General features: G+C 38.0%; 2 protein-coding genes and 1 long non-coding RNA gene across 5 annotated transcripts in view; 2 read left to right on the top strand and 1 right to left on the bottom strand.

Annotated features, from left to right (window-relative positions):
- Positions 1–27359, bottom strand: part of LOC134736835 (uncharacterized) — a 279550-nt gene extending 252191 nt beyond the window's left edge. For all 3 annotated transcript variants that reach the window (XR_010121199.1, XR_010121200.1, XR_010121201.1), the window contains exon 1: positions 27254–27359. This is a non-coding gene — a long non-coding RNA (uncharacterized lncRNA). The remainder of the gene's footprint in view (positions 1–27253) is intronic.
- KRTAP20-2 (keratin associated protein 20-2) lies at positions 1687–2175 on the top strand. The gene is made up of 2 exons (XM_055279440.1): positions 1687–1844; positions 1917–2175. The coding sequence occupies exons 1-2, from the start codon at positions 1745–1747 to the stop codon at positions 2015–2017; spliced, it is 201 nt and encodes a 66-aa protein (XP_055135415.1). The 5' UTR covers positions 1687–1744; the 3' UTR covers positions 2018–2175.
- KRTAP20-3 (keratin associated protein 20-3) lies at positions 9367–9639 on the top strand. Its single transcript, XM_055279448.2, has one exon. The coding sequence runs from the start codon at positions 9392–9394 to the stop codon at positions 9524–9526; it is 135 nt and encodes a 44-aa protein (XP_055135423.1). The 5' UTR covers positions 9367–9391; the 3' UTR covers positions 9527–9639.
- Positions 27360–27614: the final 255 nt, after the last annotated feature.

The raw sequence follows: 27614 nt of genomic DNA, 5'->3' as shown, positions 1-27614 counted from the left end.
GTTCAAGACCAGCCTAGCCAACATGGTGAAACCCCGTCTCTACTAAAAATACAAAAATTAGCTGGGTGTGGTGGTGCCATCTGTAATCCCAGCTACTCAGGAGGCTGAGGCACGAGGATCACTTGAACGTGGGAGGTGGAGGTTGCAGTGAGCCCAGATCGCATCACTGCACTCCATGCACTCCAGCCTGGGAAAGACAGAAACTCCGTCTAAAAAAACACCAAAAAAAGTCTATGAGTGCATAAGAATGTTTAAGCATATTATTTTCACAACTGCTAAATTATACACTCATTCTGGAAATTGATAAATGAAAAAATCAACCATTTTCGACTCCTGAATAAACTCATTGATGAGAATTTTTTTCTCTTTATAGGTTTCTATCTTCTATATGTAGACGTAATGATAGAATTGTAAAATCAGCATTTTGAACTTCTGGCAATAATGGGTCTAGGTAACTATTACTGAATGTAAAAAACTGTAGCTAAGAAGTTTATGGGGGAGATTGTAAAATGAACCCAATCTACAATCCCAACATTACTAAATGTGAAGCAATGGGCCACCCAGACACCATGTACGTCGTAATATTATGTAATAAAATGTACACAGAGCAACTATAAAATAGCACTCTTGTTAACAAATAGTAAAAATAACCAGAATCACATCAACCTTTGTCATCTACCTGCAGATGGTATGAGGGATAGAGGAAGATATGAAAAGGGAGAACAAGAAAGAAATCAGCCACATCTAAAATGTAAGAATTCTATAGGACAATAAAAAAGTTTCCTCGAAACAATAAAATGCATTAAAAAGGAATAAAAAAGAATCATCACATCTCTAAAAAGGGTTAAAGACATGCCTAAATGTAATGAATGTGTGTCTTAATGTAAAAAAAATGACTATGAAAATATATTTGGGAAGCAATCAAGGAAAACTGATCACAAATTAACTATCAGAGGATACCAAATAATTTTATAATGTCATTGGTGTGATAATAGTATTGTGGCTCTACTTATCTTTTTAGACTTCTGTTGTCATAGATATATACACTGAAGTACTTAAAAAAAAATGTTGTCTTGCCTGGGATTTGTTTTAAAATATTCAGCAGAACTAACTAACTCACTCCAAAAAATGTATAAGGAGAGAAGGAACTGAAGACAGAATATTGATGATTATTAAATTCCAGGGATGTGTTTATAAAGCTTCAAAATACAATTCTATATTCTTTTATGTCTGAATAAAATTTACTTATTAAAGTAAATAATGAACAAGAAAAAAACTTAGCTGAGTCTGCTAACTAAACTCTATTGTTAATGCAAGTTATTTTTCTTTGTAGAAGATTCCCACATAATGTACACAAGTAATGACAGAATTTTAAAAATCAACCTTTTACAATCCATTCAATGATTAAATTAGACACAAAGTTGTCAAATATTTTAAGCTAAACAAAGTATGAGTAAGGGCTTTAAAATAAGAATAAGAAAACACATTAAAGGCATTTGATCATGAAAAGGCTGACACAATAGCAAAGTCATCTTGTTTATAAAGGCCTCACATTGTTTAATAAAACAAATATTCAGGAAGTATACTAATACAAATTAATAGAAAATATGCAATCAACAGGTCCTGTGGTGGGTCCCACCCACCACTGAGGGTGTATATAAAAGGACTGCCTGGGCATATAGGGATATTCAAACTGAAGAAGCTGATTCCTTGCTCCTCAACCAAATCCTCCACTCTTGAAACCATGTGCTACTACAGCAACTACTATGGTGGTCTGCGTTATGGCTATGGAGGCCTGCGCGGTGGCTATGGCTGTGGCTGTGGTTATGGCCATGGCTATGGGGGCCTGGGCTGTGGCTATGGCCGTGGCTATGGCGGCTATGGATATGGCTGCTGCCGCCCATCTTGCTATGGAGGCCTGGGCTGTGGCTATGGCCGTGGCTATGGCGGCTATGGATATGACTGCTGCCGCCCATCTTGCTATGGAAGATACCGGTGGTCCTGTGGCTTCTACTGAGAAATATCTGGCAACTCAACCTCGTGGTCTCTTCCACATGGACTTCCTAAATCTGCCTTCATAATTCTTCATATGAGTAATTCATTTTTCTGTTGTAAAATGTCAACATCATCCTTAAGTATCTGGAAGCAAAAATAGGTCAGATTTTGCAAGCCTCATCTAAAGTCATTGAAATCATTTGACATGTTTCACAGATTTATAAAAAGCTTTCTTTTGATATTGTACTGTCATTAAATTGTTGATTTTTGATCAACTTATGTGAGATGTAAAATTTATTTTAATAAACATCTCATTGAAAGTATATTGATTTGTTGCATTTTAATTATGTTTATTGTGCATATGTGTGTTTGCATTTTGGTGTATTGGCAAATGGAATGGGAAAGAAGAAAATATGAGAAAAAGAAAGAACACGTTCTTTGGAGCATCCCAAGATGACAATGATGTTTAGACTAGTCCAACTTCATGCATATTTGTTTTTCTATGAAATTACCTTTTGTTTTATTCCTACTCTTCTTAGTTTTAGTGTCAGTGTTTGAATAAGTCTGAGTGAATTTACTATATTGTGTGTAATTTATCTTTTATTTATGAACCTATTATCTTAGCATTTGTTGACTCAGATACCTCAGATTAAATAACTACTTTATTGGCAGATTCCAATCATGTGTTACACTTTTGTTTGTTATGGGGATTTAGAATCCCATTGTCCTGATGTAAATATTTCAGAGGTATCTGTTCATCATTCCAACTTTGGATATATTCAATTAAAATAATTCAATTGAATACAGCTCTTTTGGGATACTTTAATATTTTCAAATGAAAATTTGCAACATTGCTGCATCTTATAGCACATGATGCTATCAATGAGAAAACATCCTATAGGGACACATTATCACAATAATAGAAGTAATATAATCCACTGTCTTAAAAGTGACTGGCACATACTAGGCCCTCAATAAATATCACTTAAATGATGAAATGTCATTTGCTTACATGATGGAACATAAAAAATCTATGTTATTTTAATGAATTACATTAATTCATTTGGGAGCATAATATAAATTGAAGCTGTGCACACATATACCTATATCCATGTCCACAGTCTCACTGTCCAAATGATGACATTGTGCATAAAGGCACTACTTTAGGGAAGCTGCTTGCAGGAGACATGGAGAATTCAGGCTTGGGCAGCTCTTTGCCGTCAACCAACTCTTACAACTTTTCCATCAGCAACTCCTATGTTATGTAGATAAAGGTCACTTTTTTTGGCTAATACAATAAGATTGGGCTAAACTAAAATACCCTTAAAAAGAATAAATTGTAATTACTTGTTAACACAAGTGACAAATACATTAATACATTACCTACATGGGTACTTAAATTCAACTGTAAGTTAGCTGCTAACATTTTATTTGAGTGATTAGTCTGAATTTTGAGGTCAGTAATATTCATGGCTTGTGCAACCAACAACAGAAGATTGAAAGGTCCCTGAACTGCACCATTGGTGACATTCAATCTGAAGAAACATGAGTCCCTTCTCTTTACTGAACTTTCCATTTCTGACACCATGAACTGAAATGGCAACTCTCTGATGCCTTGTCTCTGGTTCTGGGCTGCTCATCTAGCAGTGTAATATTTTGGTCGTACAGACTGTCAGGGTTTCTCTTGAGCAACTCAACCTGCTGGACTCTTCCTGTTGGGCTTCCTGACTCCACTTCCATACCCACATCGGAAATACTAATTTCATCTCTAACTACTAAAGAAAAATGTAACTCAAATTCAGCATGCTATATTTCGATTAACTGAAATCAACGGGATGTCTTATAATTTACGGCAAAGTTATACTCTTTATTTTGTATTGGCATTATTCCTCTTCATATATGTTCTTTTCTTTTTCTTTTTTTCTTTTTTTTAGACAGAGTGTCGCTCTTGTCGCCCAGGCTGGAGTGCAGTGGCACGATCTAGGCTCACTGCAACCTCTGCCTCCTGGATTCAAACAATTCTCCTGCCTCATCCTCCTGAGTAGCTGAGATTACAGACACCCACCGCCACCATGCCTGGCTAATTTCTTTGTATTTTCAGTAGAAACGGGGTTTTACTATGTTGGTCAGGCTGGTCTCAAACTCCTGACCTCAGGTGATCTGCCCGCCTCAGCCTCCCAAAGTGCTGGGATTACAGGTGTGAGCCACCATGTGTGGCCTATATGTTCTTTTCATATATTTCATATGAGCAAATAAAGTTTTTGTTAAAATGTATGCTTGATATGATTTGGCTGTTTGTCTCCACCCAAATCTCATCTTGAACTGTAATCCCCATAATCCCCACGTATCAAGGGCGGGACCCAGTGGGAGGTGATTGGATTATGGGAACAGTTTTTTCCCCATGTTATTCTCATGTTAATGAGTGAGTTCCCATGAGATCTGATGGTTTTATAAGTTTTTGACAGTTCCTCCTTCACACTGTCTCAATCTCTTTCTTGCCATCTTGTGAAGAAGGAATTTGCTTCTCCTTTGCCTTCTGCCATGATTGTTAAGTTTCCTGAGGCTTCCCCAGCCATGCGGAGCTGTGAGTCAATTAAACTTCCTTTATAAATTACCCAGTCTCTGGTAGTATCTTCATGGCAGTATGAAAATAAACTTACAATGCTCCTGTAAATTTTGTTGATTATACTTATATTAATTTCTCTCTATTATTTCTGCTTTTTCTGTTTGTGAGCATGTGTGTATGCATTTATCATAATGAAGCAGCAAGAGAGAGGCAGAGAGAGAAAGAGAAAGAGAGAGAGAGGAATAGAGAGATTCTGATATCTCCTGCAGTTTTGATGGCCCTGAAAATTTGATCTGAACATCAGTTCCTTTTACCTAAGGTCATATGCAATCCAGTTTTTATGTGATTCAGCAGCCAGTGTTACATTTGGTCAGACTTCCAATTTACATTCATATAAGAACATTTTAAATTACATTTTTGCCCAGCAAAATAGTCTTTTTTTCCTATCACTACATATAACGACCCCTGGGTTTGTCTACTTCTCAACACCCTGAGATTTGGCTGAATTACTTAGCACTGTGCTTCAGAAGAGAGGCAATTCGCTCTTCACACCTCACGTCATCTGGATGACATGGAGAGTATAGATAGAATCCCCTGTCGAGTGGCTGCTGACTGCTTGATATTTGATGTTAAAATTCTCGGGAAAGGATCTGTTGTTCATCAGCTCACCAGGACAGCATTGAATGCACTGAGTCACTGCCTCCCTCTTATTCCACTGTTCTTCACATCTGACAGCTCCTTTATTTTTCTTTTGAAATTCCCAAACAGCAAATGTGTCCATTTATTCAACTTGTCCTTGAGAATCCCCATACATTGGGAAATGGCAATGAGACAACAGAATCTTATGCAATAAAATATCACTTGGGCAAAAGACGCTTCGTAATTACGTGGACTTTCTATTTGATTTCCAATAAATTACAGTATTTTTTCCCAAAAGTGGTTTAGCCATCATTGGATTTAAAAACTCAACACTATTAGTGAAATTCTGAGTGATCAACATAGGTGCCAAGCATTTATTTTTATTTTTATTATACTTTAAGTTTTAGGGTACATGTGCACAATGTGCTGGTTTGGTACATATGTATACATGTGCCATGTTGGTGTGCTGCACACATTAACTTGTTATTTAACATTAGGTATATCTCCTAATGCTATCCCTCCCCCCTCCCCCCACCCCACCACAGGCCCTGGTGTGTGATGTTCCCCTTCCTGTGTCCATGTGTTCTCATTGTTCAATTCCCACCTGTGAGTGAGAACATGTGGTGTTTGGTTTTTTGTCCTTGCAATAGTTTGCTGAGAATGATGGTTTCCAGCTTCATCCATGTCCCTACAAAGGACACCAACTCATCCTTTTTTATGGCTGCATAGTATTTCATGGTATATATGTGCCACATTTTCTTAATCCAGTCTATCATTGTTGGACATTTGGGTTGGTTCCAAGTCTTTGCTATTGTGAATAGTGCTGCAATAAACATACGTGTGCATGTGTCTTTATAGCAGTATGTTTTATAATCCTTAGGGTATATACCTAGTAATGGGATGGCTGGGTCAAATGGTATTTCTAGTTGTAGATCCCTGAGGAATTGCCACACTGACTTCCACAATGGTTGAGCTAGTTTACAGTCTCACCAACAGTGTAAAAGTGTTCCTATGTCTCCACATCTTCTCCAGCACCTGTTGTTCCCTGACTTTTTAATGATCGCCATTCCAATTGGTGTGAGATGGTATCTCATTGTGGTTTTGATTTGCATTCTCTAATGGCCAGTGATGATGAGCATTTTTTCATGTGTCTTTTGGCTGCATAAACGTCTTCTTTTGAGAAGCATCTGTTCATATCCTTTGCCCACTTTTTGATGGGGTTGTTTTTTTCTTGTAAATTTGTTTGAGTTCTTTGTAGATTCTGGATATTAGCCCTTTGTCAGATGAGTAGATTGCAAAAATTTTTTCCCATTCTGTAGGTTGCCTGTTCACTCTGATGGTAGTTTCTTTTGCTATGCAGAAGCTCTTTAGTTTAATTAGATCCCATTTGTCAATTTTGGCTTTTATTGCCATTGCTTTTGGTGTTTTAGACATGAAGTCCTTGCCCATGTCTATGTCCTGAATGGTATTGCCTAGGTTTTCTTCTAGGATTTTTATGGTTTTAGGTCTAACACTTAAGTCTTTAATCCATCTTGAATTAATTTTTGTATAAGGTGTAAGGAAGGGATCCAGTTTCAGCTTTCTACATATGGCTAGCCAGTTTTCCCAGCACCATTTATTAAATAGGGAATCCTTTCCCCATTGCTTGTTTTTGTCAGATTTGTCAAAGATCAAATAGTTGTAGATATGTGGCATTATTTCTGAGGGCTCTGTTCTGTTCCATTGATCTATGTCTCTGTTGTGGTACCAGTACCATGCTGTTTTGGTTACTGTAGCCTTGTAGTATAGTTTGAATTCAGGTAGCGTGATGGCTCCAGCTTTGTTCTTTTGGCTTAGGATTGACTTGGCAATGTGGGCTCTTTTTTTGGTTCCATATGAACTTTAAAGTAGCTTTTTCCAATTCTGTGAAGAAAGTCATTGGTAGCTTGATGGGGATGGCATTGAATCTATAAATTACCTTGGGCAGTATGTCCATTTTCACAATATTGATTCTTCCTACCCATGAGCATGGCATGTCCTTCCATTTGTTTGTATCCTCTTTTATTTCACTAAGCAGTGGTTTGTAGTTCAACTTGAAGACGTCCTTCACATCCCTTGTAAGTTGGATTCCTAGGTATTTTATTCTCTTTGAAGCAATTGTGAATGGGAGTTCACTCATGATTTGGCTCTCTGTTTGTCTGTGATTGGTGTACAAGAATGCTTGTGATTTTTGCACATTGATTTTGTATCCTGAGACTTTGATGAAGTTGCCTATCAGCTTAACGTATATCAAAATAATAAGAGCTATCTATGACAAACCCACAGCCAATATCATACTGAATGGGCAAAAACTGGAAGCATTCCCTTTGAAAACTGGCACAAGACAGGGATGCCCTCTCTTACCACTCCTATTCAACCTAGTGTTGGAATTTCTGGCCAGGGCAATCAGGCAGGAGAAAGAAATAAAGGGTATTCAATTAGAAAAAGAGGAAGTCAAATTGTCCCTGTTTGCAGATGACATGATTGTATATCTAGAAAACCCCATCATCTCAGCCCAAATTTTCTAGCCCTCTTATTCAGAAAGTTGAGCATACACATCAGCTCTCTGTCATCAAGTGAAGGTGGGGAACATAAGGTTGGGCTTAAGGGAGTTCTGAAAGCACAAACAACTTACAGAAGCAATTGGCTTGGATTCTCATGGTTTCCTCTCTGCTGAGTTTTCTTTTCTTTCTCAACATACACCTATGAATTTATGCTGATTTTCCAGTTGAAGAAGGAAAAATTAGCCCTGGATTATATATGCTTCTGCCAATATGGTAGCACTGCCTAAAAGTGGATGACTGAAGTACAACAGATCAAATTAGGGATTACCCTAAAGGTCAGTGGTGAAGGAAAATTTTCAATTATTTTTAATTATCTTAAGAAATGATAGTATCTAGATTCAGCCTGCCTTTGAGAACTTAAGTCTACATATAAGTACATGATACAGACAGAGTCAATATCACTAAAGAAAAATTAAGTCATGCCTTCTGTTATATTTGGGTCTCAAAAATGTCTACTTTATGTTCCTATGACTTTGGAATCAGATAAGATTCTCAATGCTTTTCTTTTCTCCGAAGAAACCTATCTACATTCCAATGCAGGTACAAGACAATCAACCAAACAACTTTTTAAAAAATGCTTAAGGTGTGGAGAAGAAGGAACTAAACAGGCAAGAAAATGGCACTAATTTTAAGAGAGCATAGCAATAGGAAAACTACAGAGTAATAAGTGATTGGTGGGAGTTGTACAGAATAAATCACAGTTGATCCTTGAACAATTCAGGGGTTAGGAGTGCCAACCTCCATGCAGTTGAAAATCTGAGTATAACTTTTGAATACCCAAAAACTTAACTACTAATAGCCTACTGTTGACCAGAAGCCTTACCAATAACATAAACAGTTGATTAATACATGCTTATGTTACCTGTAATGATAGATTATATTCTTATAATAAAGTAGGCTAAATAAAAGAAAATTTTATTAAGAAAATAAGGAAAAAGAGAAAATGTATTTACTATTCACCTAGTGGAAGTGGATCATCATAAAGGTCTTCATCCTTTTTGTCTTCATGTTGAGTAGGTTGAGGAGGAGAAGGAGGAGGAGGGGTTGGTCTTGCTGCCGGGGTGGCAGAGGTGAAGAAAATCTGCTTAATATAAGCGTATGTGTGCAGTTCAAACCCATAGTATTCAAGAGTCCACTGTATTTGCTACTAAGATTTATAGAGATAACATCACAGCTGTGTTGATTAAGATTTAAATATGCACATAAGAAGAAGGGTATTATTAGCAAAGTGATCGGAAGAAGATGGCATTTGCCTCCTCCACGTGATGTCATCCAACATAGTTACAAAGGTTAAATTCGGCATCAGTGTGAGCAAGGTCGTTGAACTCAGCATTTTTTTTTTTCCTTTAAAGTCTATCAACTGTTTGGCAGGATCATAACACACCGAGAAGAAAACCTCAATTTTATCAGGATAGGGAGTCTTTTTTTTAAATCTAAAGATACAAGATTAATGAGATTTTTAAATACAGGTTGGTCTACATGAGAATGTCAGGAGTGCCTGTGGTTTGTCACACCTCCACTGAGACTGATAAAAGATCCAGTATTTTAGTGTTTTTATGCACTAAAACTTACTCTTGCCTCTTAGGCTAGAGACTTAAATCCTGACACAATGAGCTACTATGGCAACTACTATGGAGGACTGGGCTATGTCTATGACTGTAAATATAGTTATACCTCTGGCTTTGGTGCCTTTAGAATCCTGGACTGTGGCTACAGATGTGGCTGTGGTGGGGTATGGATTTGACTGCTGCCACCAATATGATTATACTACATGCTTATTATCAGGCATTGACTGAATAATATCTACAATTGGGTCAATTTTCTTATGAGACAGGGGTGCTGATCTACTACACTATTTTTTTTATTTGTTTAACCCAGTTAGAATTCTTAATGATTCCCTGTAATCGCAGCACTTTAGGAGGCCGAGGCGGGTGGATCACCTGGGGTTAGGAATTCGAGAGGAGCCTGGCCAACATGGCAAAATCCCATCTCTACTAAAAGTTAAACAAATAGCCAGGTGTGGTGGTGGGTGCCTGCAGCCCCAGCTACTGGGGAGGCTGAGGCAGGAGGATCGCTTGAACCCAAAGGCAGAGGTTGCAGTGAGCTGAGATGGCACCACTGCACTCCAGCCTGGGCGACAGAATGAGATTCCATCTCAAAAAAACAAAAAGAATGCTTAATTATTCAATCTAATTCTAGGCAAAGAAGACACATCATTAAACTCACACTAAATCCACATCAGTGCCCTAGATTAACTACATTTTTCTCTTCCAGACTGATGTGTTTTCATAATTTACCAAGAAAATTACTTTTTGATATGTTTCAGGAGTAGGGAGCTCTAGGTTTATTTTTAATTAAACTTACTTTGGCCTGGCCAATGTCATTCATTTTTTAAATTTATTAATTACTCACTTGTTTAATAAGTACTCATTAAGTAATTTCTATATAGAACTTCCTGTTAAGTCTTAGTGTTACTTACAGAAGAAGAGTTTTTAAACAGAAAAACACACGTGTAAATAAACATGTATGCTACAACATGATAGGTGATGTAACAGCCAAGTAGGAACACAGAGGAGAAGCTCATGTTTGGATGCAAAAGAGAGAGATTGTAGAGCAAACAGATCAAAAGTATTCTCATTGAAGGTTACATTTGAATAAATATTTCACCAAGGAAAAATACATTGGAGGTAAAATGTATGCCAGGCAGGGGGAACAAATATGCAAAAAGCCGTGAAAAAAGTATTGCACTGCAAACTCATAAATTGATGTTATTTCTTGAGAGAACAGTGGGCAAAGTCACTGGCAGGAAATGAAGCCCTGGGCAGTGAAGAGAAACTAGAACATCAAGGCCATATATATTTTGCAATGGGTGTACTGGATAATGTTTTATAAAGTTGTAATATTTTCCTTTACCTGGATGAAATTGGAAACTATTATTCTAAGTGAAGTAACTCAGGAATGGAAAACCAAACATCGTATGTTCTCACTGATATGAGGGAGCTAAGCTATGAGGATGCAAAAGTATAAGAATGATACAATGGACTTTGGGAATGTGGGGGGAAGAGTGGGAAGGGGGTGAGGGATAAAAGACTACAAATATGGTGCAGTGTATACTGCTTGGGTGATGGGTGCACCAAAATCTCATAAATCACCACTAAAGAACCTACTCATGTAACCAAATACCACCTCTACCCCAATAACTCATGGAAAAATAAAATAAAAATAAGAAGTGCATGTTTTATACAAATAATTATGGCATCCAGTTGAAGGAAAGGTGGCCAAGGAGTATGACCACACACCAAACGACCATTCTAGAGGCTGTGTAAGCAGCCAATGCAAGGTCTTAATGTAAAAGCAGCAACTAAGATTCCTATGAAGGCCTAGATCAAATAGATAATTATGGGATAGAAGTTAAAGAACATGCCCACATGGTATGAGAATGGAGGGGACTAAGGAATAAAACAGAGCACAAAATAAACGAGGAATTGAACAGTCAATGACTGATTGTGGAAATAATGGCACATGTGATACGGGAATCGGAACATTTGGGGGACAATCAAAGTGGAGCCTCAAAAGTTTACTTGAGTACACATAAATGTCATCTGTGGGAGGGCCAAATAAAGATTTTTCCCGGTAGGTTGTTCCAAAAATCTGCAACTCAGGAGCAAACTGAGTTTTAAATACAGAAAATAATTGGATAAAGTTTGTCGTAACTTCAGAAATACAGTGTATTAGTCTGTTCTCACTCTGATCTGAAGAAATATCCAAGACTGCGTAATTTATAAAGGAAAGAGGTTTAATTAACTCACAGTTCTACGTACCCGGGGAGGCCTCAGGAAACTTACAATCATGGCAGAAGGGGAAGAAGTCACATCCTTCTTCACATGGTGGCAAGAAGGAGAAGAATGAGCACAAGGGGGAAAATCCCCTTATAAAACCATCAGAACTCATGAGAACTTACTCACCATCAGGAGAACAGCAGCATGAGGGTAACCACCCCATGATTAAATGACCTCTCTCTGGGTCCCTCCCATGCCACCTGAGGATTATGGGAACTACAATTCAAGATGAGATTTGGGGAGGGGGAACAAGGCCAAACCATATCATAGCGTATTCCAATAACTATAAGTGAATTAAAAAAAAGGTGTTTGCAAATCAGGGAAGGAGCAGATAAAAGTTAAAAAGGAAATGAAAAGGGAGTCATGGCAGGAAAATCAAGGGCCCTCCAACTTTCTGGGAAGAGAAACTTCTTAACAATCTTCCTCTCTTCAAACATGGATTCTTTCAGAAAGGATTTCTAGAGTAATAACATAAATTCTGATGCTGAGCTAGATGTTGACAATTATACGGTCAATAATATTGGCATGTTCCTTGCCTTCACAGAGGTTAACATCAAGAGGGGTTGACAAAATATCATAAATGCAATCACAATAAAGCAACAGAGGCCTTAGTGGTTAGGTATAGGAGAGTCTCTCCAGTCCTCCATGTATTGGGATGGACCCTAAACTCCATCCATGTGATTGCCATGGGAGCAGCCATTTTGAGTACGATCTTCATGCTCTAACAGGAGTTTATGGGTCCAGATATAGCCATTTGAACAAAATGAAGCAGAAAATTCCCAGAATTTGCAAACAAAAGCCAATATGTTTTCTACCTGATGAAGCTCTAAGATCTAACCCTTGTAATCTGTTAGAATAGTAGCTATGTGCTTCTCCTTGTAGAATGCCCATTTGAAGTTTATTATAAGGTACCTGCTTATGTTTTCTGCTGAAGAATTCTATGTATGTGCTACTCAGAGATGGATCACAGAAAATATTTTTTAACTTTTGTAGACTGGCCATGTCAGAGATATTCCATCAAGTCTAAGATGTAAGATGTTCAGCATCCTAAAATAAACAGATGAGTGAGCTTGAAAACCATCACTGCTCTCCAGACCTACACATTGATCACAAATGCTGTGCTCTGTTCATTCATTATACACTTGTTTACTTTAGAGTTACCAACTGTCAAGCTAGTTTGCTTTGTATGAAAGTGGATAGAACATCGCTATAATTGAGTTATTATGCAGTATCCAGAAACCATACTTAGTAAATTGTGGCAGGAAGTTTAAAATTTTCTGATAGTTTAGAAATATAGCACCATGAGATATCAGAGGGGTCATTTTCACTACAGTTGTGATAGTGATAACAGGTTGAGAAAAGACTGTGAAGGAAATTACTCTAATACATTACAGTCTGGAGCAAAATTTCTGGTTGGGTAGCAAAAGGCAATTGCAAAAATTACACCTTAACAAGGTTGAAAGGAAAAATATTGATGGGGAAAACCCAGAACACTGAGTTCTTCCAGTCTCTTTTAAGAGCCTTAAAACCCTAAACACCTGTGGGATTGAATCATGTTTGGCTCCTAAACAGACAGATTTTACTCCAATTCCCTGTATGGACTAAAGAGCCCAGTAGATCTATAGCTCTAAAAGGAACAACAGCTCAAAACTTAAAACATTAAATAAAATATTTACTTATATCTATATGTCTATATCTGTTTAAGAAACATATACATTTATATATGTATACATTTATATATATATATACACACACACATATATATATATATGGAGAGAGAAATATGGTAGATAATTAAGTATCCAGTCATCTGGATGGGATGGGGTAGGAAGGAAGATGATGTGTAGTGTTGGATTGGTAGGTGGAGATGAGAGAGGGTAAATTGGTAAGCAAAAGGTAAGCAATTTAAGAAGACAGAAACTTCACTGAAAAAATTTCCAGAACAATGAATATAGCATGTACATGTTCACATTTATTATGTCATGTACAGTACACATACAGACTGCATGTCCAAAATACATACCAAGAGCAAGGGCCTTATTTGTGTAATGCAGTTCTTTTTTGTCTGAAACAACAAACTCCAAACCCCCATATGTGTATATGCATGGGTGGAGATAAAATTGCATATGTATGTATGAGGAAGTAGAAAGTAATGGACGGTCATTTGAAGGGAATGCCTGTGGGCAGCAGCATGAGACATAACTAACGCCATCTTTAGGCATATTTGTATCGCTTTACTTATTATTACAGATGTGTATTATTTTCTGAATAAAGAAAACATCAAATGAATGAAAAATTTGAAAAATAAAGGGATGCTTTAAATTTGAAAACTAAAGGGATGCTTTAGATAATGGAAAACTGAATCATGAACCTATGGAATTGGAGAAAGCTCTAGAGAGCATAACTTTAACTTTTGCTTGATCTACAACGTATTTGTTAATTTTTACTGTAAAAATGTTTAATATTTGTTTAGAAACAGTTGACACTTTTTAATATTTATTTACATTTGGTATAACTTTTTGACATATCCTGAAGAGAAGGGCTACTTGCTCACAGCACTCCAAACAACAGCAGATGATAGTCATAAAATCCAAACAAATGAGGTAATGTAAAATGTAATGACAATGTAAGCATAATTTTTCCACAAGCATACCAGATCTTATTCTCAAGAGAGATTTCCTGCCTTTGTTAGCACCTTCTTCCACCATGCCACATTGGTATATAATTAGGACCAAGATTATTTTAGGAAACATAACACAATAATTTGCATTTATATACAGCTACCCCAAAACAAAGTGTAACGCTGTTTAAAACCCTCAAGAGTTGACCAATGTTATTAGTCAGGCAGAATGGCAGTTTTATTTACTTGCTAAACCAATTCCATATTATGAAGAACTAATGGCTAGAGTTGATACATACTTTATTAGTTTGTTTCTGAAAACTCTGCTAGAGCCAAAGGAAGGAATATAGGAAGAGCTCTGGGCAGCAAATAGGAGAAATAAACCTCCAGAGATCATCAGCTAACTTAATTCAGTGAAGACTACCTTAACAGTTGCAGAAAACTGCACATGCATTTAATTGCATGCTAGGTGCTTTGTTGCGGTGATCTTTACAGATCATCCTTGGTAGAATGTCTTTACTATAGAAAATTATTAGGGAGAACTACTTAAATAGGTTTCTGGTTGCCATAATAATCAGTAGTTGGTTTACTCCTTTTAAAAATTAGTCCTGATATAAGACAGCACAATAGTTTTCACAGTATAAACAAATCAAGCAAGCATCATTCATTTGTTCAGACAAATATTTATTGAGTGTGGTCTCTGTGCATGGTCTCAGTATCTACATGGGTTATGCATAATGGTCTTAGTACCTACAATTATTCTTGTTATTGTGAGTTATGTTTGCTCTCACCAGATTTGGTTCCTCTATAAAATATAAGTAACATGAACAAAGAATATATCTATATTTAAGTTTTCATTTTAAAAATAAAAATGATATGAATAGGCTTCTGTGGAATTAACCATGATATCAAAAAAGAAGTTATATAGTGAAAACCTACAACATTCTTATTGCTATAGGAAAAATATATATTTAGGGACTGAATTCTAGCGACCTACAACCCATTTGGACAATTTTAGCACAAAATAGAAAATATACTTCAAAATGGCATATAGTATAACATAAAGATAAGTGTGAAATGCTGTAATATATTACAGAACATAACTATCACGGAAGTTCGGAGGAAGGAAGATATCAATGAAAGCTAGAAAGGAGTATGATGCTTCATAGACGGGATGGAGAAACCTGAAGCATAATTAGAGAAATGAGAATGGTTTAGATTAAAAGAGGGCTGAAACGGCCAATGTGTGCAGCGAAATACACTGCATCACCTCTGCATACTTGCCAAAGTATCAAGCTTGCCTTAAACCAAGACTTACAATCTAACCTACAATTTACAGAAAATAAAGGAGTTACAAGAGGAACAAGTTAAACACCATGAGTAAGCAACTAAACAAATAAAGAATGTGCCTTATTCTAGAAGGCAACTGGTCTAATTTTTTCAGCAAGCCAATGGCATGTAAAGGCAGAGCTGTTCTGAATTTGCAGAGACTTAAAATGTATAACAACTAAATGCTATGTGTGGAACTTATTTGAATCCTGAGTTTAAAAAAAGAGGGGAACTTCCTCAAGTTGATAAAGAAAAAATAGTTACAAGAAACCTACAGCTAACATCATATTTAATGTTACATTTCATTACATTTTACATTACTTCATTTGTTTGTTTGGATTTTATGACTATCATCTGCTGTTGTTTGGAGTGCTGTAAGCAAGTAGTCCTTCTCTTCAGGATATGTCAAAAAGGTATACCAAATGTAAATGTAGTGAGAAACTCAAAGATTTCACACTAAAATCAGGAATAAGTCAAAGCTGTTCCCTCTTATCACAACTTTTCAACTGTATGTCCTAGCTAATGCAATTAAACAAGAAAAAGAAATAAAGGCATACTGATTGGAAAGGGAGAAATAAAACTGCCTTTCTTCACAAGATCATTATGTAGGAAATCCAAAAGAATCAACAAGAAAACCTCTGGAATTAATAAACAATTATAGCAAGATTGTAAAATACAACACTAATATACAAAAGTAAATTGCTTTCCTATATGCCAGCAACAAACAAGTAGAATCTGAAATCTTAAAAAGAGAAGGACCCTACTATTTACATTAGCACCCCCAAAAATAAAATGCTTAAGTGTAACTCTAAAAAAATACATACCAATCTAAGTGAGTAAAAGTCCAAAACTGCTGAAAAAAAAAAATCAAACAAAAACTAAATAAATGGAGAGATATTCCATGTTCATATATGAGAAGACTCAGTGTTGTCAAGCTGTCAGTTCTTCCCAACTTTATAGATTCAATGTAATCACAATCAAATTCCAACAATTATTTTCTGGATATCAATGAATTGATTATTAAGTTATATGGAGACTCTGAGTAACCAACTCAATATTGAAAATAAAGAACAAAGTCAGAGAACTGACACTACCTGACTTTAAGACTTACTACAAAGCTTCAGTAATCAAGACAGTGAAGAAACAAACAGGTCAATGAAACAGAACAGAGAGCCCAGAAGCAGATGAACGTAAATATAGCCAACTTTTCTTTAACAAAGAAGCAAAGGTAATACAACGGTGCAATGATAATCTTTTTTTTTTTTTTTTTTTTTGAGTTGGAGTCTCGCTCTGTTGCCCATGCTGGAGTGCAGAGGCACATCTCAGCTCACTGCAACTTCTGCCTCCCAGGTTCACGCCATTCTCCTGCCTCAGCCTCCTGAGTAGCTGGGACTGCAGGCACCTGCCACCACGCCCACTAATTTTTTGTATTTTTAGTAGAGATAGGGTTTCACCATGTTAGCCAGGATGGTCTTGATCTCCTGACCTCGTGATCCACCCGCCTCAGCCTCCCAAAGTGCTGGGATTACAGGCGTGAGCCTCCACGCCCAGCCAATAATAGATCATTTTTTTAACAAATGGTGCTGGAATAACTGGACATTTATATGTAAAAACATAAGTCTAGACACAGACCTTGTACGCTTCACAAAAATTAACTCAAAATGGGTCATGGGACAAAATAACATGCAAAACTATAAAACTGCTAGAATATAACATAGGAGAAAATCTAGATGGCCTGGAGTTTGACAATGCCTTCTGGTTATGAAACCAAAGGCATAATCTAAGAAAGTAAAATTTGATAAGCTAGACTTACTTAAAATTTAAAAAAAAGTTTGTTCTGCAAAAGACACTATAAAGAGAATGAAAAGACAAGCCACAGACTGGGAAAGAAGTCTTTGCAAAAGACTTATGTGATAACATACCATTATCCAAAACATATAAGAAATTATTAGGACTCAACAATAAGAGACTAAACAACCTGATTTTAAAACTAAGACTTTAACAAACACCTCACTAAAGAAGATTTACAAATGGCAAAGAAGCAGATGAAAAAAATGCTCCATATCATATGTCATAAGGGAAATGCAAATTAAAGCAGCAAAAAAAGATACTGCTACACACCTATTGGAAAGGTTGAAATACAGAACACCAACAAAACTAAACCCTGACAGAAATGAGGAGCAACAGGATGGTTCATTCATTGCTGGTGAGAATTCAAACTGGTATAGCAACTTCATAAGACACTCTGGCAGTTTCTTATATAACTAAATATACCCTTATTTTATGATCCAGCAATTGCACTCATTGTTATTTACCCAAATGAGTTGAAAACATGTCCACACCAAAACCTACACATAGATGTTTATAGTAGCTTTATTCATAGTTGCCAAAACTTGGAAGCAACCAAAATGCCTTTTAGTGGGCGAATTGATAAATAAAACAGTGGAACATTCAGACAATGGAGTATTATTCAACACACAAATGAAATGAGAGTCATGCAGAGACATGGAGGAAACTTAAATGCATATTACTAAGTAAAAGAAGCCAATATAAAAAAGTTATAAACTGTATGTTTCCAACTATATGGCATTCTCATAAAGGAAGAACATAAAGGAAGAACAGAGAAGACAGAGAGATAAATAGGTGGAGGACAAAGGATTTTTTAGAGCACTGAAAATACTCAGTATATTAATATAATGGTTGATACATTTGTCAAAGTTTATAGAATGTGTAAGAGCACAGGTGAACCCTTATGTTAAATATGGACATTGGATGATAATGATGTACCCATGTAGGTTCATGGAGTGCCACAAGTGTACATCTGGTTGAAGGCATAAGGGAGGCTTTTCATGTATCAGGGCAAGAGATATTTAGGAAATTCTGTATTTCCTTCTCAATTTTATAGTCAATTAAATCTGCTTTAAAAAATGGACTTGTAAACAAAACTAAAACAACTTTTTAAAATAATTAGGAATTTTTAACTACTTCATTAGGGATGTAAAGAAAATATTGTTACCAGCAAACTATCACAAGGACAAAAATCAAACACCGCATGTTCTCACTCAGAGGTGGGAATTGAACACTGGGAACACTTGGACAGAGGAAGGGGAACATCACACACTGGGGCCTGTCATGGGGCGGGGGGAGGGGGAAGGATAGCATTAGGAGATATACCTAATGTAAATGATGAGTTAATGGGTGCAGCACACCAACATGGCACATGCATACATATGTAACAAACCTGCACATTGTGCACATGTACCCTAGAACTTAAAGTATAATTAAAAAAGAAAATATTAATATGACTATTATAATAAAATAAGAAAATACCCTTAGTTTTAGAGATGCATAATGAACTATCTCGAAATATGAAATATCACAATATTTGTGATTTATTTCTAATATTTCAGAAAAATGAGGGTCAAGCATTTCAAAACGCTAATGAGTGTTAAAACAAGGTAGTAAATAAAAAGGAGCATGGTATTCTATTTTTCTGCTGATTAAAAGTTTTATAATGAAAAGTTTATAAAGCATAGCAAAAGGAGAGGGCATTCATGAACAAGATAAAACGAGCAACAAGTCATGAGTGGGACTATTCACGTCCTAGCCACAGATTCATAAAACCTTTACTGAAGGTGAGGATCTGAGAAAAAGATTCACGAGAGCTAAATTGGAAAAGGTAGACATGGGCTATCATTACTGAAGTGAGGATTACATTTCCAAAAAAGATGGGGGAAGGTGAATCATCATGGAATTTTGAGCAGTGAGATTTTTCATTTGTTGGGTTGGCTTGGTTTAATTTTCTTAGAAAGATTAAATAGCTTATGGGTTAGTGAAATGAATCATGAAGAAAAAATACAAAGTAGGAGAAGAATTAAGAGATTGCTCAAAGGACCTAGTATGTATTTATTGAAGCAGAGGCTTCAAGAGAATCAAGAGAAGAATGGAAAGACATCAAAGATAGGGGTGGGGCCAAGATGGCCTAATAGGAACAGCTCCAGTCTACAGCTCCCAGCGTGAGTGACACAGAAGACGGGTGATTTCTGCATTTCCATTTGAGGTACCGGGTTCATCTCACTAGGGAGTGCCAAACAGTGGGTGCAGGACAGTCGGTGAAGCGCACTGTGCGCAAGCCGAAGCAAGGCGAGGCATTGCCTCACTCGGGAAGCGCAAGGGGTCAGGGAGTTCCCTTTCCTAGTCAAAGAAAGGGGTAACAGATGGCACCTGGAAAATCGGGTCAGCCCCATCCTAATACTGCACTTTTCCAACGGGCCTGGAAAACGGCACACCAGGAGATTGTGTCCCGCACCGGGCTCGGAGGGTCCTATGCCACGGAGTCTCACTGATTGCTAGCACAGCCATCTGAGATCAAACTGCAAGGCAGCAGCGAGGCTGGGGGTGGGGCGCCCGCCATTGCCCAGGCTTGCTTAGGTAAACAAAGCAGCCAGGAAGCTCGAACTGGGTGGAGCCCACCATAGCTCAAGGAGACCTGCCTGCCTCTGCAGGCTCCACCTCTGGGGGCAGGGCACAGACAAACAAAAAGTCAGCAGGAGCCTCTGCAGACTTAAATGTCCCTGACAGCTTTGAAGAGAGTAGTGGTTCTCCCAGCACGCAGCTGGGGATCTGAGAACAGACAGACTGCCTCCTAAAGTGGGTCCCTCACCCCTGAGCAGCCTAACTGGGAGGCACCCCCGAGTAGGGGCAGACTGACACCTCACTTGGCCAGGTACTCCTCTGAGACAAAACTTCCAGAGGAACTATCAGACAGCTGAATTTGTGGTCTCATGAAAATCTGCTGTTCTGCAGCCACCGCTGCTGACACCCAGCCAAACAGGGTCTGGAGTGAACCTCGAGCAAACTCCAACAGACCTGCAGCTGAGGGTTCTGTCTGGTAGAAGAAAAACTAACAAACAGAAAGGACATCCACACCAAAACCCCATCTGTACATCACCATTATCAAAGACCAAAAGTAGATAAAACCACAAAGATGGGGAAAAAACAGAGCAGAAAAACTGGAAACTCTAAAAAGCAGAGCACCTCTCCTCCTCCAAAGGAACGCAGTTCCTCACCAGCAACAGAACAAAGCTGGACCGAGAATGACTTTGATGAGTTGAGAGAAGAAGGTTTCAGACGATCAAACTACTCTGAGCTACGGGAGGAAATTCAAAACAATAGCAAAGAAGTTAAAAACTTTGAAAAAAAATTAGATGAATGGATAACTAGAATAACCAATGGAGAGAAGGGCTTAAAGGAGCTGATGGAGCTGAAAGCCAAGTATCGAGAACTACGCGAAGATTGCAGAAGCCTCGGGAGCCGATGCAATCAACTGGAAGAAAGGGTAACAGTGATGGAAGATGAAATGAATGAAATGAAGTGAGAAGGGAAGTATAGAGAAAAAAGAATAAAAAGAAACAAACAAAGCCTCCAAGAAATATGGGACTATGTGAAAAGACCAACCTACGTCTGATTGGTGTACCTGAAAGTGATGGGGAGAATGGAATCAAGTTGGAAAACACTCTGCAAGATATTATCCAGGAGAACTTCCCCAATCTAGCAAGGCAGGCCAACATTCAGATTCAGGAAATACAGAGAACGCCACAAAGATACGCCTCGAGAAGAGCAACTCCAAGACACATAATTGTCAGATTCACCAAAGTTGAAATGAAGCAAAAAATGTTAAGGGCGGCCAGAGAGAAAGGTAGGGTTATCCACAAAGGGAAGCCCCTCAGAATAACAGCTGATCTCTCAGCAGAAACTCTACAAGCCAGAAGAGAGTGGGGGCCGATATTCAACATTCTTAAAAAAAAGAATTTTCAACCCAGAATTTCATATCCAGCCAAACTAAGCTTCATAAGTGAAGGAAAAATAAAATACTTTACAGACAAGCAAATGCTGAGTGATTTTGTCACCACCAGGCCTGCCCTGAAAGGGCTCCTGAAGGAAGCACTAAACATGGAAAGGAACAACCAGTACCAGCCACTGCAAAAACATACCAAATTGTAAAGACCATCGAGGCTGGGAAGAAACTGCATCAACTAATGAGCAAAATAACCAACTAACATCATAATGACAGGATCAAATTCACACATAACAATATTAACTTTAAATGTAAATGGGCTAAATGCTCCAATTAAAAGACACAGACTGGCAAATTGGATAAGGAGTCAAGACCCATCAGTGTGCTGTATTCAGGAAACCCATCTCATGCGCAGAGACACACATAGACTCAAAGGGATGGAGGAAGATCTATCAAGTAAATGGAAAACAAAAAAAGGCAGGGGTTGCAATCCTAGTCTCTGATAAAATAGACTTTAAACCAACAAAGATCAAAAGAGACAAAGAAGGCCATTACATAATGGTAAAGGGATCAATTCAACAAGAAGAGCTAACTATCCTAAATATATATGCACCCAACACAGGAGCACCCAGATTCATAAAGCAAGTCTTGAGTGACCTACAAAGGGACTTAAACTCCCACACAATAATAATGGGAGATTTTAACACCCCACTGTCAACATTAGACAGATCAACGAGACAGAAAGTTAACAAGGATATCCAGGAATTGAACTCAGCTCTGCACAAAGTGGACCTAATAGGCATCTATAGAACTCTCCACCCCAAATCAACAGAATATAAATTTTTTTCAGCACCACACCACACCTATTCCAAAATTGACCACATAGTTGGAAGTAAAGCTCTCCTCAGCAAATGTAAAAGAACAGAAATTATAACAAACTGTCTCTCAGACCACAGTGCAATCAAACTAGAACTCAGGATTAAGAAACTCACTCAAAACCACTCAACTACATGGAAACTGAACAACCTGCTCCTGAATGACTATTGGGTACATAATGAAATGAGGGCAGAAATAAAGATGTTCTTTGAAACCAACGAGAACAAAGACACAACATACCAGAATCTCTGGGACACATTCAAAGCAGTGTGTAGAGGGAAATTTATAGCACTAAATGCCCACAAGAGAAAGCAGGAAAGATCCAAAATTGACACCCTAACATCACAATTAAAAGAACTAGAAAAGCAAGAGCAAACACATTCAAAAGCTAGCAGAAGGCTAGAAATAACTAAAATCAGAGCACAACTGAAGGAAATAGAGACACAAAAAACCCTTCAAAAAATTAATGAATCCAGGAGCTGGTTTTTTGAAAAGATCAACAAAATTGATAGACTGCTAGCAAGACTAATAAAGAAGAAAAGAGAGAAGAATCAAATAGATGCAATAAAAAATGAAAAAGGGGATATCACCACCGATCCCACAGAAATACAATCTACCATCAAAGAATACTACAAACACCTCTAGGCAAATAAACCAGAAAATCTAGAAGAAATGGATAAATTCCTCGACAAATACACCCTCCCACGACTAAACCAGGAAGAAGTTGAATCTCTGAATAGACCAATAACAGGCTCTGAAATTGTGGCAATAATCAATAGCTTACCAACCGAAAAGAGTCCGGGACCAGATGGATTCACAGCCAAATTCTACCAGAGGTACAAGGAGGAACTGGTACCATTCCTTTCTAAACGATTCCAATCAATTGAAAAAGAGGGAATCCTCCCTAACACATTTTATGAGGCCAGCATCGTCCTGATACCAAAGCCTGGCAGAGACACAACCAAAACAGAGAATTTCAGACCAATATCCTTGATGAACACTGATGCAAAAATCCTCCATAAAATACTGGCAAACCGAATCCAGCAGCACATCAAAAAGCTTATACACCATGATCAAGTGGGCTTCATCCCTGGGATGCAAGGCTGGTTCAACATATGCAAATCAATAAATGTAATCCAGCATATAAACAAAACCAAAGACAAAAACCACATGATTATCTCAACAGATGCAGAAAAGGCCTTTGACAAAATTCAACAACGCTTCATGCTAAAAACTCTCAAAAAATTAGGTATTGATGGGACGTATCTCAAAATAATAAGAGCTATCTATGACAAACCCACAGCCAATATCATACTGAATGGGCAAAAACTGGAAGAATTCCCTTTGAAAACTGGCACAAGACAGGGATGCCCTCTCTCACCACTATTCAACATAGTGCTGGAAGTTCTGGCCTGGGCAATCAGGCAGGAGAAGGAAATAAGGGTATTCAATTAGTAAAAGAGGAAGTCAAATTGTCTCTGTTTGCAGATGACACGATTGTATATCTAGAAAACCCCATTGTCTCAGCCCAAAATCTCCTTAAGCTGATTAGCAACTTCAGCAAAGTCTCAGGATACAAAATCAATGTACAAAAATCACAAGCATTCTTGTACACCAATCACAGACAAACAGAGAGCCAAATCATGAGTGAACTCCCATTCACAATTGCTTCAAAGAGAATAAAATACCTAGGAATCCAACTTACAAGGGATGTGAAGGACCTCTTCAAGGAGAACTACAAACCACTGCTCAATGAAATAAAAGAGGATACAAACAAATGGAAGAACATTCCATGCTCATGGGTTGGAAGAATCAATATTGTGAAAATGGCCATACTGCCCAAGGTAATTTATAGATTCAATGCCATCCCCATCAAGCTACCAATGACTTTCTTCACAGAATTGGAAAAAACTACTTTAAAGTTCATATGGAACCCAAAAAGAGCCCGCATCACCAAGTCAATCCTAAGCCAAAAGAACAAAGCTGGAGGCATCATGCTACCTGACTTCAAACTATACTACAAGGCTACAGTAACCAAAACAGCATGGTACTGGTACCACAACAGAGACATAGATCAATGAACAGAACAGAGCCCTCAGAAATAATGCCACATATCTACAACTATTTGATCTTTGACAAACCTGACAAAAACAAGCAATGGGGAAAGGATTCCCTATTTAATAAATGGTGCTGGGAAAACTGGCTAGCCATATGTAGAAAGCTGAAACTGGATCCCTTCCTTACACCTTATACAAAAATTAATTCAAGATGGATTAAAGACTTACATGTTAGACCTAAAACCATAAAAACCCTAGAAGAAAACCTAGGCAATACCATTCAGGACATAGGCATGGGCAAGGACTTCATGTCTAAAACACCAAAAGCAATGGCAACAAAAGCCAAAATTGACAAATGGGATCTAATTAAACTAAAGAGTTTCTGCACAGCAAAAGAAACTACCATCAGAGTGAACAGGCAACCTACAGAATGGGAGAAAATTTTTGCAACCTACTCATCTGACAAAGGGCTAATATCCAGAATCTACAATGAACACAAACAAATTTACAAGAAAAAAACAAACAACCCCATCAACAAGTGGGCGAAGGACATGAACAGACACTTCTCAAAAGAAGACATTTATGCAGCCAAAAAACACATGAAAAAATGCTCATCATCACTGGCCATCAGAGAAATGCAAATCAAAACCACAATGAGATACCATCTCACACCAGTTAGAATGGCCATCATTAAAAAGTCAGGAAACAACAGGTGCTGGAGAGGATGTGGAGAAATAGGAACACTTTAAACTGTTGGTGGGACTGTAAACTAGTTCAACCATTGTGGAAGTCAGTGTGGCGATTCCTCAGGGATCTAGAACTAGAAATACCATTTGACCCAGCCATCCCATTACTGGGTATATACCCAAAGGACTATAAATCATGCTGCTATAAAGACACATGCACACGTATGTTTATTGTGGCACTATTCACAATAGCAAAGAGTTGGAACCAACCCAAATGTCCAACAAAGATAGACTGGATTAAGAAAATGTGGCACATATACACCATGGAATACTATGCAGCCATAAAAAATGATGAGTTCATGTCCTTTGTAGGGACATGGATGAAACTGGAAATCATCATTCTCAGTAAACTATCACAAGGACAAAAAACCAAACACTGCATGTTCTCACTCATAGGTGGGAATTGAACAATGAGAACTCATGGACACAGGAAGGGGAACATCACACTCCAGGGACTGTTGTGGGGTTGGGGGAGGGGGGAGGGACAGCATTAGGAGATATACCTAATGCTAAATGACGAGTTAATGGGTGCAGCAAACCAACATGGCACATGGATACATATGTAACAAACCTGCACATTGTGCACATGTACCCTAAAACCTAAAGTATAATAATAAAAAATAAATAAATAAAATAAAATGTCACACACAGCCAGAGGCTTCCGGTGCGTCATGGAGGGCAGTACAACTTAGACTGAGAAGTAATAAAATTGACACCGAATAACTTCAAGACTCAGAGAGGTGCCCTAAGAGTTCAAGAATAGAACATTTGAAGCCAATCCATGAATAAATCTTAGGAAAGTTGATAGCAGAGCTTTACAAAAAAAGGAAACTGGTAAATAAGCTAAGCTTAAGCTTTGAATTCGCATGATTAGGGTTAAAGAAAGTGACCCCTAGGGTGACAGTGAATTGTGGAGAGTTGTGTGCAGGAAGTGGGTGCCTCACCAAGGTCACCACCTTTCAAGCAGTCTCCTTATTTACCAAAGGACACTCAGAGAAGGGAGGGAGTGTCCTCCCTTGGGACCTAGAGCTACTAAGTGGCAAAACTACGATCTGAACCCAAGCCTGCCTGGATTCGTATATGTGAAGGACTCAAAAACAGTGCTGGGCACACAGCACCATATCTCCATTGACTATTATTGTTATTATATTTCAAAGCCTAAGACAAGTCCAGCTTTTTTTTTTCCTTTTTCTTTTTTTTTTTGAGACAGAGTCTCACGTTGTCACGAAGGCTGGAATGCAGTGGTACAATCTCAGCTCACTGCAGCCTCAACCTCCAGGGCTCAAGTGATCCTCCCACCTCAGCTTCCCAAGTAGCTGGGACTATAGGCGCACGCCACCACGCCTGGCTAATTTTTGTGGTTTTAGTAGAGATGGGGTTTCACCATGTTGGCCAGGCTGGTCTTGAACTCCCGACCTCAGGTGATCCACTCACCTCGGCCTCCCACGGTGCTGGGATTACAAGCATGAGACAGTGTCTGGCAAGTTCAGCTTTCTTTATTGAGAGTCTCACAGTGTAATCCCTTCAAAGACCCTTCATGGTGTCACCTGAAAGTTATCTCAATTATTCCGGAAATTCAAATGAATGTGTTGCCAAAAGTGGATCATGGCAGAAACTGTTAGCCAACATGACTAATTCCCCTGCCCACTGCTGCCCCAAAACACTATGTGTAATGATAGCTTTTATCACCCACCCTATCTTGCAGTTTGCTTTCTTTACTATACTAACATACATCTATATCTTTCCACTTCAGTACACAGAGCTTACGCATTGTTGGCAATGGTTGTTTAGCCTCCATTACACAGTTGTATTACATTTTATGTAACCATTCCCTCATATTGTTGTTCACTTTGGTTCTTTTCAGTTTTTCACTATTAAAAACAATACTGTGCTGAGCACCTGGTATAATCTTGTGTATTCATGTTAGTATTTCTATAGAATAGATTCCTAGAAGTAGAATTACTAGGTCAAGGGTGGGTGCATTTACAGTTTTGATAATTAATGCAAAGTGGCCCTCCCCAAAAGTCCTATTTACGCTTTCATCAACAACATTTGAGATTTCCCATTGCCCCTCAACCCTTACAGTGTAGGTCATATCAATATTTTTTTAACCAGGTGGGTAAAAATAGCTGTATTAGTCCGTTTTCATAACACTATAAAGAACTGCTGAGACTAACTTACAAAGGAAAGAGAATTAATGCACTCACAGTTAGCATGGCTGGGGAGGCCTCAAGAAGCTTACAATCACGGCAGGAAACCAAAGCAAGACACTTTCTTCTCACGGCAGCAGGAAGCAGAAGGGCTGCGAGTAAGGGGAAGAGCCGCTTATAAAACCATCAGATCTCGTGAGCACTCACTCACCATCGCGAGAACAGCCTGGGGGACACTGCCCCCATGATTCAATTACCTCCACCTGGTCTCTCCCTTAACAAGCGGGGATTACAAACACTACAATTCAAGATGAGATTTCAGTGGGGACACAAAGCCTAACCATATTAACAGCTATATCTAATTTATGTTTATATGATTATTAATGAAGTTGAACATCTTTTCATGTATTTACTGACA

Source organism: Symphalangus syndactylus, chromosome 5 (assembly GCF_028878055.3).
Source record: "Symphalangus syndactylus isolate Jambi chromosome 5, NHGRI_mSymSyn1-v2.1_pri, whole genome shotgun sequence".
NCBI classification, from domain to species: Eukaryota; Metazoa; Chordata; class Mammalia; order Primates; family Hylobatidae; genus Symphalangus; species Symphalangus syndactylus.
This window is presented reverse-complemented; position numbering and strand designations above follow the sequence as displayed.